The sequence below is a fragment of the Amia ocellicauda genome, chromosome 19, assembly GCF_036373705.1.
Source record: "Amia ocellicauda isolate fAmiCal2 chromosome 19, fAmiCal2.hap1, whole genome shotgun sequence".
In the NCBI taxonomy this organism is placed as follows: domain Eukaryota; kingdom Metazoa; phylum Chordata; class Actinopteri; order Amiiformes; family Amiidae; genus Amia; species Amia ocellicauda.
Window position 1 is genome coordinate 13,475,720 of NC_089868.1, and position 12,800 is coordinate 13,488,519.

The 12,800-nt window shown below is 36.5% G+C and overlaps 1 protein-coding gene across 1 annotated transcript; it reads right to left on the reverse strand.

The window, feature by feature from the left end:
- Positions 1-273: 273 nt before the first annotated feature.
- On the reverse strand, positions 274-4,994 carry barhl2 (BarH-like homeobox 2). Its single transcript, XM_066691909.1, has 3 exons — positions 4,031-4,994; positions 2,441-2,666; positions 274-1,147 (listed from the first exon to the last, which is right to left on the reverse strand). The coding sequence occupies exons 1-3, from the start codon at positions 4,587-4,589 to the stop codon at positions 835-837; spliced, it is 1,098 nt and encodes a 365-aa protein (XP_066548006.1). The 5' UTR covers positions 4,590-4,994; the 3' UTR covers positions 274-834.
- Positions 4,995-12,800: the final 7,806 nt, after the last annotated feature.

Sequence of the window (12,800 nt, forward strand, 5' to 3'; positions counted from 1 at the left end):
TCCCACCGTCATAAAGCTGTTCAATATTCACATGCCTTATTTCAATACACAGCTATGACTACCTTACACATTCAACTGGCACAGGATCGTTTTAAGGTCCATGCAAATAAATAAAAGCACAAAAGTAGCTATTGCATTTTATATTATCTCACTAAATAATAACAATTTGGGCAATCCAATTTGCTCACTTTACAAATAATAATAATAATAATAATAATAATAATAATAATAATAATAATAATAATAATAGATGACAGGTTGCAGTGCTTGTAAAAAATTAAAGTTTTTATTGTTGTTATACAGAATGGTACTGTTAGAGAGCCCCTTCATCATAAAATGGATGTCAACCAAATCACCAATAATAAAAACTAATTGTTTTTCTTCTCACCTATCGGATCAAAAGACAAAATGAAGGAGAAAAAAACAAATCTGCATGTTTCATATAAGCGGATCTCTCTGACGACATATAATAAATATTTCACTCAGTCCTTCCAATGTACACTTGTTATATTAAGGGTGCATGCCACTCCGGAGAATAAACCTACAAAAGGCCTTGAGAAGAATTAGTGCAAAGTTCCCAGACCGTTTGAGTCTCACTCGGTGTCCCTCCTCCTCTCTATCCGACCCCTCTCTTCCCATCTCATAAACTTCACAAGTTTATTTGTTAGTGTATTTGTACAAAAAAATAAAAAACAATATGAACAGTCCTTTTTTTTTCTGTGGGGGTCGTTTCTTGACAGTTTCTTATTAAATAGTTCTGACCCTCTATAAATGTATTTTCTGTATAGTCTTTTTTCTTTGTTTGATCAATCCCTCGCCTTGTCTGTTTGTGTTTTACCGGGGATGGGGGGTGCCGGGCATGGGGTTGGCCAGGGGGTTGAGCGCCGGCTGTCCCCCCGGGCCCAGGCCGTGGATGAGCACTCGCGGGACCAGGGGCCGCTGCAGGCCGGGGTGCGGCGCCGGCGGGGTCCGGTACATGCTGCTGTACATGGCGGCGGCTGCGGCGGCGGCGGTCGTGCTGTCCATGGTGCCCAGCAGGCTGGGGTGGTAGAAATAGGGAGACGGGAACATCCTCTGTAGGGCGGAATAATTCCCAGCTTCGGCCAACAGCTCTAATCCCACAGCGGTCTGTCTTTTCCACTTCGTCCTGCAATCGGATCAAAATACAACAGATCAATTATTTAACTGGCATTCCCTGAGCACCCCGTTAATTGGGCAGGCTTAATTGGGGAGCATGCATTGGTAGATTTGTGCAGATAATTAGACAACAGCCATGAAAGCGATACGTCCCTTAAATCCCCCAAAATGTTGGAATGTATTCTAGTTATTCATTTGAACCACAGATAATGAGAAAAACGTATGGCGAGGGAACAAAAAAATAAATAAAAACTTTTAGGAAGTATTTTTTAACGTTATATTATTAGTAGTATTAGTTATTAGTAGTAGTAATAATAATATTTAAATTGTTTAAATATAAAATATTGTAGTGATTTGTTTACTTCGCGTAAAATATTTTGAACTAAAATCACTTAAAATAAAATTAATACGCTAATCTTTAAACACAAGTTAGTGTTTCGAATAAATAACCATTAAAAAAAAGAGTTGAATATATACTTCAGTTTGCTTTCCTTATGTTTTTGTTTGATAATGATTTCGGCCTTTGTGTGTTTAGACACATTTGACATGAATCTTTTCTGACATATTTGGGGTGGTTTAAATCGGTATCCAGCAGAGGGGGAAAGGGGAAACATTTGACAATTATCTGACTTTATTTTGCACTTGTATTTACAAGAAAAATGTGTTAACATTTGTTTGCAATGTATTTATATTAGCAAGTAAGCAAAAGTCTGTCCAAAAACGAATTATTGACGGAGAAAAGTAAAACGCGCAACACAAATATTCTAAAATTGTACTTGTTTTGATTTGGCACACATGAAACATAATTCAAGTAAATTAATTAAAAGACGAATCATTTTCCCATGCGTTCCAAGTGTTTAAGTCGTCAACACATGCACATATTCGCAATATACAATAATATAATTATCAACAATGTATTTATTTAAAATATATTCCAATGCGCATGACGATTTACGACTATTAATCTAGAATATATTTACATAAAGTAAAAGTAATTCAACTAGGCCCTAGTCTTGATCTTATTGGGTAACCACAATTCGACCCCATCAGATGTGCAAATTGCTAAAACCTCAAGTAATTCAATACCGGGCCACTAGCACAGTCTTTTAAAGAGATTATTTGTCAATTTGATGGAATTACTTTGCGCATATGCAATATAGGCTGTATTGTTATTGTTTCTATATTCACCCAGACCAAGCACAATAGAAAAGGGGTTGCTGGCTAATTGCATGAATACACAAGCAGCAGGCATAGAGAGGACTATATGTGTGACTCGCAGGTAGGGATATCAAGGTGTCCATACCGTCGGTTCTGGTACCAGGTCTTGACCTGCGTGTCGGTCAGGTTGAGCGCCGCCGCCAGGTCCATCCGGTCCTGGACACTCAGGTACTTCTGGCGCTCGAAGCTGCGCTCCAGCTGGTTGAGCTGGTGGTCGGAAAAGGCCGTCCTGGCTTTGCGGGGTTTCTTGGACCGGACGGGGGGACTTTCTCTGCTACTCGTGATCTCTCGGTCCCCTTCTTCTTTCGTGCCTAAATGAGACAACACAAAGGGATATTATATAAGGGCCATTCCCGTCAATCGCATGCAATGTCAAGAAAGCGCACCACAATCAACAAATCCTATTAAACATGGCATATACATGGTGCCCAAAATAAACAAATCAAATGAAACATATACATATAACTCAGTTCACAAATCAAACGTGGGCAATGTGCGACACATTCATTTGACTTTTCTACTCAATGTGGTGTTTTTTACGCATTTCCTAAATAGGCTACTTCAGGTGGTCCAACACAACGTCCACAAAGTTTCTCAGGCACAGTCAGAAAGGTGAAGTGGGACTGAACTTATTTGCTGTGATTTTATTTGTGTGCTTATTTTGAGTAACATGATAAAGTCGTGCTCGTTTATTTTGCTGCCACTGTAGCCCTAAACGCAAGATGAGTATTGCACTGAGCAGGAGCTGTGTTCGCCGCCGACGACACCGAGAAGAAATCCGGACTCTATTTGTCAACTTTAGTTTGTGTGTGTGTGTGTGTGTGTGTGTGTGTGTGTGTGTGTTGTTGTTTTTTTTTTTTTTTGCAGAAAAGCTGGGAATCGATATGTCAATCCGTCTCTATTTGTAGCGGTTTTTGCGGCGCTCCATGATCCCCCCTGTAGGAAGAACAATAATCTCTCTAATTGACCCACTGGGGAGGCTTGTGCGCAAAAAACTCGCCAGACAGACTCTGCATCTGTTTTCGGTTCTGTTATGCTAATACCGAGGACATAAAAAGAGCACAAACATCGACATTATATTCCAGCATATTATTCAATACATAATACATTAGCAAAAAAAAAAAAAAAAAAGAAAGAAAGAAACAAGCATGCATGCAAACTGCTCAACCCTTCAATTCCATGCGACAGGAACAGCGATAGGAAATATAGTTGGATATATAGTTAACAAATTCGTTTTTTTTCCTGCGCTGCTCATATTTAGTTAGGTTTTACATTTTATTTGGAAAACTTATATATTGTATTATATATAGATAGATAGATATAAATATATATAAACAGATGCATGTGTTTGTGAGTGCGCGCGTCTACATAATTGCAACAAAATAAAACAAAGACACATGCGGTCAAAATCACTTCTATTTGAATGCATAATAAACATTGCAACAGAGATTAAAAATAATATACTTTTGCACTGAGTGGTGGTAAGTGCATTACTATATAATTAGTATTAGTAATTAGTGATAATAATACTAAATAGCTGAAAACCAACCAATACCAATTTTCATTACATGCATTGCATTTACACTCTTGGGGTTTACTTTGGTTTTGCATTTTCGGGCAAATGATCTAGAACAAATCGGATGCCTTTGACAGAGACTATATAAATGATGCTTACCGTTACATTTCATGTCGCCCTGCATGTCCTCTCGTTTGTCCAGCTTGCTCTTGGGCTCATCCTGCTCCAGTTTGGGCCTGAAGCTGTCCGTGGCCGCGGCGCTCTCCGGTTTGGGGGTGTGATGAGGGGACGGGACGCTGGTACTGTAAGGCGCACAGGCTGCCAGGGGTTTGCTGTCGCCCAAAATGTCTTTGATTAGAAACGAAGAGGTGGCAGTCCTGGGGGGGGCAGAGCCGGCTGCTCCGAGCTGCTGTTGGGGTTGAGGCGAGAGCTGCAAACTTTGCTGCTGGTGGTGGTGGTGGTGGTGGTGATGCTGAAGGCTGTCTTGGGCCAGGTGCTGCTCGGCGTGCTCCATGGTGACCGACATGGGGGACGAGGGGGCTGTTCCCACGGTGTCTATCTCCGAGCATGGCGAGGGGGTGGCCTGGCTCCTGAAATCCGCCGTCCTGCTGCTGTCCCCCAGCCGAAAATCCCCGTTCATTAGCACCGGGCTGCCAGAGCTGTTCGTGTTGGATAAGATAGTGTCTATTCCGAAATTGGACCCGCTGGATCCTTCCATAGTCAAGAAAGAAAAATGAATACAATCAAAAGGAGAGCAATTAAGAGTTGGTCTTCATTACCAACTTGAACAATGCAGGATGTCCCCCCGTTCAGAAGAAATGTAAAAAAGTGACACAGATGGATGCAAATCCTGCCCAATTTCCAATCATGAAAATGCCAACAATCACAAATGAACACAAACGAGACAAAAAAACAAACAAACAAAAAGTTTGTTTCTCTCTCTCTCTCTCTTTTTACAAGAAGTCACTGTGCGGATAGTCTCCAGGTCTGGGTGACATGCAGGGTGGGATCTGGAGAGCAGGGATCCGGGTAGTCCACGTCCTTTTGTTCTGCTGCTTGAACTTTCTTGCAAAGTTGAGGTGTGCGGAGATATGGAGCAGCAACTCCTCGACTCCACGCTCCTTTCTTGCCTGTAATGGTTCCAGTGTTGCTCTACAATGACTTCCCACAATGACGTCACGGCCATGGCACAGGGAGCTCATCTTTTCTGCTTTATTATCCTCCGCTGCCCGGTGTATCCATCCCTCCTGCCATTGGATACACGGTGACGCTGCTGCACTTCTCCAATGGAGAGGATGCTACTTTCTCTGAATCCGGGATGCTCTTTTTAGTGCAGCTCAGCCTGCTGTCTTCAATAGGAGTAGAAATTAATGCCTGAAAAGGTGCTAATATTGTCATTTACAGGGCTAAAGTAGACTAAACGGGACAAAGGTGCTCAAGTGCTCGGACCGACTGGGACCGGTGGTTTTTTTTTGGTTGTTTTTTTTCCTTTCCGTTTTTCTTGTTTATTGCTTTGCTGTATATTTTGTCATTGTTTCTTTGAATGCATCAAACAAGCAGGTCTATCCAGATTACACGTGTTGGTAATAATGATAATAAGTGTAAGATGACAGGGGAAAGAGCCATTCAGACTAGAGAGATGTTTCGTTTGCATGATCTTCTGCCCCAGCGAATTATCACGGTAATCTTTGTTTATTTACCCGTTTATCAAACCAATTAAATCAACCTGTATCATTCTGAGAAACGACACCGGGTTTTCCAGGGGGAAAAAAAACAAAACATAGTTGTGTCAATCTGCCTTAATGCACGATTTCTTAATAATAATAATAATAATAATAATAATAATAATAATAATTATTATTATTATTATTATTATTATCATTATTATTATTATTATTATAAATAATACCATTAAATAAACTAAATAAATAAATGTATGAAGTACATTATTATTATTATTATTATTATTATTATTATTATTATTATTATTATTATTATTATTAATATGATTATTATTATTATTGAATAGTTTAATATATTTTCTTATGGGCTTTGCACACATTGCTGATTCGCAAGGGATTGTTAAAAAATAAAAAATAAAAAATAAAATAACTCTTTGCTGGTATACGATGGGTATCAACTTGTGTGAATATCTGTGGACCGGCTTCAACCTTCCTCTTGTTGAATATCAGAGTCATGGTTAGTCCCAGAGACGTGACGGCGTATTACTCCCGATTAAGTACCGTGGCAGCCTAATTAGCAGAGTAATTATAAGGTGCTAATGAACGATTCAAAGTTACTCGAGTTTAGTTATACTTAGCATTTCCCTTTTAACGACCTATATCGCCAGGTAATGGTTTATTATATTTTAATTTAAAGGATAGCCTATGCGTATCTCTACCGCTATAATTATATAGGTGCTATATTCTTTCATACATACATATATGTTTATATATATACACTCACACACACAAACCTGCATGCATGCATTGGCACTGTCCTTATAATTCAATTTCGGGTTTATGTTTTAATCAGAATATCAGAACATTTCCATTGCCACCCAAACTCTAACTGGTCAAATATACATACAGTAAGATAAGATATGTAACACCAGTGCCAACACAAAAAACAGGATTTTATTGCATGCTCTGTTTGGCATTTCAAAGCACACACACAGACTGAGTGGCTGGCAGAGACATTAGCTACCTGTATTTGAATATGGGTTTCCATCAGGATGCGCTCTCTCTTTTGCAGATTTGTTGTGATGGCTTCTTGTCCTGACTGCTGACCAAAGCGAGCACTTTGGACACTATTGTGCAAGAGGTCAAGCTGAGCCTTATGGTTATTGATGGACCGACGTGGGACACTTCATCTGGCGTTACGGTCTGTAGTCTTTGGGAATTTGTTTCCATTGAATCCGCTATGTGAACATGGAAAATGGCAATGTATCTTACATGCAATTACAACTTTACGCATTGGCCTTGCTGTATATTTAACTATGTTTAGATCTATATTTATTTATGTTAGCAATAAGTTTAAATGCGTTATTTTTTTTTATAAACAAATTAAATTGTGTACTGCCTTAGTCGGATACGGGCCTTGCATACTATTATTATAACTATGATTAATTATTATTACTCATTTTGTTATTATTACTTTAAAATTATTATTATAATTTATTAAACTAATGAAATAATGGCTTCTTCTGTATTGTGTAAAACAAATATATTGTATTGCATTTTAATGAAGCTGGGAAATCAATGATTCAGATACTTGATGAATTATTAATAAAAAGCTTTTTCTATTTTCGGTCCTGAAAGGGCTTAAACTCAAGTTCGTTTGTGTGAATTGATCATAGCTCCTTATGAATATTATCGACAGAAGTAAAGCCGATACAAGATTTCACACATCAGTTAAATCCGATGGAGAGCTGGACAAATGTGCATTGAAAAATAATGTGTCCACCTTTTAGACTACTTTTAATATCGACAGTTATCAGACACTTTTTGTGATCCTTCTATAAAAAAGGGATGATAAAGCTACTGATGAAATACTTTTTATTGCTCCTCGTGATCAGATTTTATATTAAATAAACACTCCACTATAATAATAATAATAATAATAATAATAATAATAATAATAATAATATACCGTCCTGTTCTTATTGCTATTTTATTAAAATGCTAAAGCAGACATTAAAACAAGTTAAAATTTAGGGAAAGGTATATCAATGCAATCATAATAATAATAATACTAATTTGTGGTTCACTTTCTCTATATGCATAGCGTTCCTTTTGGGCGCTTTTTATAGAATCGTTCAAGTGCAATTAAAATACATATTCTCTCATTTCGGGCGCCTCTATGGGATCTTTCAGCTTTCGTTTCCGTACTCTGTTTGGCATCACATTATGCTGGCTGCACACACCAATCTATATTTGTGTGGTTTTAATAAATAGGACCTTTTTGAAGACTGCTGGGTTCATCGCACACTATATACAGCCTGTCTAGGGCTCGACCCGAGCTGTAATTACACGACGTCTCCACTGGTGGGCGACAACGTCACCATTGAATAAAAACAGCCTCTATGGTATTTTTGAAATTCTGTTCATATCATGTAGACATTATTGCTTAACACATTTTAGATGACACTTATTATTAATCAATAATTATTCATAACAAAAAACTCTTTTGTATACACATACTACAGCCTCAACTAGCTTGACTAGTAAACACAACGACAAAGCCATATCCTTGTGCCACAACTTAGATCTACTACATCAAATGTTTGCTTGTGAAACTATACAAAAACAAATGTTAAATATAAACTGTGAAATTAATATTTGAAAGCTGTAATTGTCAAAATACACGTGGCAAAACGAATCGATTTTGGACAAAAAATTGCTTCTATGGACGGTGGGTTTGGAAAGTTGGATGCTGATAGTTGCATTTTCCTAAAATGTAAGGTAGATTTGTTAAATGTACTAATTCTAAAATAAACATAATAGTGCAGTTATACTTAAAGTCTAATGATAGGCTATGGGTAGATGTACACACAACACAAACACACACACACACACACATTGCAAATGATATAGGATAGTCTGACCCGCTGGTTAAATAAATAAATAATAAAGTTAATGAGGCATTAGACCCCCCTGATGCAATTAGTTTACAGTTTTCTCCTTCCGAGATTGTGTGTAAGAGACCAATCTATAGTCAATTTACTTTCCTATTTATTTTCTTTTGTCTATTGTCCAACAGATTCGAAAAAAAAAAAAAAATCAAAGCCATGGTTGAACATGCCAGTCAATGCCGCGAAACTCATTTAACATGTTAATTAAGATTCCTCTAATTGAAACAGCTCTCTGATCCCTAATCAATGGCTTTATTGGGTGTAGGATTGGTGCTGGAACAAATTGAATGCTACCAGTTAAGGTATCATGTTATCAGTCCTGGCTGATGGTCGATGATGGGACAGTGAATTAGTAGTTTTGCACCATATTGATCCTTTCTCCGCGGATAGAAACTGAAGGCTGACAACCTCTATAGCTCAGTCTTGATACAGAAATGAGTCACTTTATTCACCGTGACCGTCATTTCAGTCACGCAACCAATTTTAACTTGAACCTAATAAACTTGAATGAAATGCATTCATTTAAAGTCATTTACAATCATTCAAATACATGCATTGTGAAACTAATAAGTCGTTTTAGTCATTTATCTGGCTGATCCGGCTTTGGATAAAAGCATCAGCCACATAAATGACTAAAACTAAATAGTAGTTTGCTAAAAGTATAGTTATAGTTATAGTAGCGTAATCAATATACTGTAGTTTTGCTGATTCATGAAAGCAAAGTTGTTTTTTAACCTTTAAAGTGACATTTAACCCGTTTATACGAATGTTTATAGTCATTAAATGCAATGCCGCTTGTCTGACACTTAAGGTTTAACAAACATAATGGTAATACAAAATAAGTCCTCTAAAACATTTTTAGGACAAATATTGAATGTGTAAAAAAGCCGAAACCTACTGTCATATTTAAAGAAATTGACACGTGTAATTACATACACACACACAGAGATAGATTGATGGTATCACAAGTTAGGTGTACATAGACAATGACATGGCAATAGGTAGGCAGCATTACTGAGAGCATTTCACTGTTCAATCGAGTAACGTAATGACATTTAAATATAATACTAATAAGAATAACAACTGTTTTAATATTTGTTTGTATATAAATATATACACATACACACACTGTGCTATTAGAGTCAAATGTAAGCACTCTCATACAGCATCGTTGTGTTTATTGACGATTTACATTAGGTTATTCTTGCAGTATAATAAATAAATACATGTACAGATAAATAGGTACGTCTTCCTAAGTAAACATTTGAGTTGTCTTCACTCACTCTACTGTGGGTAACAAAATGCAATTCACGATTTTAAATTCAGCTACTAAATACACTTTATGGACCTTTTTTTTAACATATACAACTGACAGTGTATATATGTGGCATTATTGAGAGCTACTATAAATAAGTGCACTTATAAATGTGAAACATGTAGAGCTAGGATACATTCCCACATTGAGGAGAGGAGGTCAACTCTTTTAAATAACTTTGAATAGTTACTGTAGAGTTTTTTTTTGTATTATTATTTATTAGTTTAGACAACAGATCCAGTTTATTAAAACAATCATAATTAAAAAGCGATTCTAGTCAGTTATAGAAATCAGAGCAAGAATGCAAAAAAGAAAAATGAGTGGGGGACGTCAAATCAATGCCTTAGTGCTGCAGGGTAAGTGATTCACTTAGTTTGTGTTAAGCAGTTTAGTGTCTGTTTCCCCTTCTAAGGTAAGAAAGGTTGGCACTGAGCAAATACAGACATGTACTTCTCAGTGTACAGATAAACGTTAAAGAATACATTTTATCAACAGCGTAACTTGTGGTCAGAAATAATATGGCTGATTTAATTGAGAATTGAGAATTGAGAAGACCTTGTGGCTTAATCAAACCACATGGGGGGATGTAGGGGAAACACAAATGACATTTGTTCAGTGTTAAAAAAAGGATATTAGATCAACTAATCTAAGTGCACTTGTTTTCAATCTAAACTAAAACAAAGACACATGCACAAGGTAAAGAAAGGTAAGAAACATTCAAATCAGTATTATTTGGCAACAGGGTTATGTCAAACACCTATTTATGTCCTACCTAACAAGAAGTGAAAATATATACTAGGGTTGAACTCCATCACCACTTCAAGCCTCTCCACAGTGACACAATCTTACCTTTCTAACATAAGTGTTTCACCCTTTCAGGAATAGTGCATCATGTTTCCTGCATGTCCACCAGGGGGGGTTATATAAATGAAGGGGCAACTGTGTTTAAAAGGGATGAGGAGATAGTACAGGCATTTAACCCTAACTATATTCACTGTAATGTGTAGAGACAATTTTCTTATAAAGATGTTGTTACTCTTATTATATTGTGTATATGTAGAACATTGTATGTTATTACTTTCTGTAATTCCCCTTCAATAATAATAATAATAATAATAATAATAATAATAATAATAATAATAATAATAATCTTTCAATAAAAAGTTAATGCCTTTAATGTTAATTATAAGTAGAAAAAAAGGTCATGTAATGAATGCATTATTTTGAAATTAGGTTTAGATGGTACAGACAGTTTTGTAAAGTTCAATTATTTTAACTTAATGTGTTTTAAAATAAACAGTGAACTCTCACTTTGAAGGAAATAAATCAATACATATAATTTCGGAAAATCACTGTTTCAGTTACTGATTAAAGAGTTGGTGCTTTTTGTGTTATTTTTTCCTCCCTACATTTTGTAAACATAAGAGGAGGATATTTTCTTACATGGACAATAGAGGGACAAATAGGAAGACGCACCTGTAAGATACACAAAGATACATTCAAACGTCAGACTTTCATTAAGCTCACACACAGCCATATTACTGAATTCACACACTTACACAACTGTATGCAGAGAAGGCCCAGCCTGTCCAGCACCATCATGTATTCATTGACTAATTGTATTGTTGTTTACTCCAAGTGTCCAAAATAAACATTTCACAGAGGACTGCTGTTCCCTGCAAACAACACAGCTGAGCTCAAACATCATGATGAACTAGTTGTTTCTGAGTTCAAGTTAAATCCTGTGGTGGGATTAAAAATGGTCTGAGGTCAGTGGAACTATAACCCCCCAGGATTCATTTATTCATAACAGCATCTCATAAAACACATTTAAATTCACTGCTAAATAGACTCCATATAGACCTTGCATTTTAAAATACTGTGCTAGCCTAATAATAACCCGGTCAATTTGCAGGTGTCCACTTTTTTTTCCCCACATCCTGTGACTCCTGACATCTTTTCTGAATGAGACTAAATCCAATTAAATTCTCATAAAAAAAAATACATCATCGGTTATTTCCTATACTTGCTATATGATCAGCACTAATCAGTAGGACAATATCGTAAACAGCCACTTTATTGTGCTTCAGAGATGTAAACCGATTCAGCCACATCCCAGTCTCACAGCATCTTCCTGCCTAATTTATAATATAACAGAATGCATCTGATTAGATTCTACAGATGTAAAAAAAAAAGGTGAGTGCTATTCATTATCTTTTTTTAACAACTTAACTGCAAAGAGCCACAATAAGAAGCCTCCATTTCCTCTGGGGAACTCAGAAGGGGTGAATTACCTCGTCAGGAAACACATATTCGAAGGAAGCCAAGACATGCACGCTATACTTCTTATTAAATACAGTATAAATCTTTGGCATTATAATGACAACACTTTTCTAGTATCTGGAGAGGCAATGTCAGTTAATATGAACTGTAAGTCATTCCTCACTTAATAAATGACCACATTAAGGAAAAAACCCACAAATCCTTTTACGCCAAGTGTTATAACCCCCCACTTAAAAAAACAACAATCAAAATAATGAATTTCCAAACACTATTGTTTAATTTAAATATGTTTTTCTCTCATCACAAAAAGTGTCAGCAACATTTTGCATTGTTAGCCTGGAGTGTATTAGGTTTATTTCTTTGTCAAATATGTCATTTTTTGCTGATAATATTCACACTCTGCATTTGAAACAGTGATTTGGAGATTCATTTTGTTGAATCAATATTGTTAAACTACACCCACGTATTAATTATGTAATTTTATAGTGTGTTGAAAACTGATTCCGCCGAGTGAGTCCAGTTGATTGAACCGAGTCAAGACAGGGTGTGTAAACCTTGGGTGCTCACTCGATCAAGACGACTGGAGTTCAATCAACTGGAATCTTTATATATATTTGTTCTCTATAGGCATCATTCATGTTGAACCAAATTAGAAAAGGTACTGATGAACAATGTTTATAATTAAATTAATCACTGAA

Coding starts and splice junctions, on each gene's coding strand:
- barhl2 (XM_066691909.1), bottom strand. CDS start 4,589: ATGGAAGGATCCAGCGGGTCCAATTTCGGAATAGACACTATCTTATCC. Junction 2,667..4,030: donor GGGCGACATGAAATGTAACG/GTAAGCATCATT, acceptor TGTCTCATTTAG/GCACGAAAGAAGAAGGGGAC. Junction 1,148..2,440: donor ACCTGGTACCAGAACCGACG/GTATGGACACCT, acceptor ATCCGATTGCAG/GACGAAGTGGAAAAGACAGA.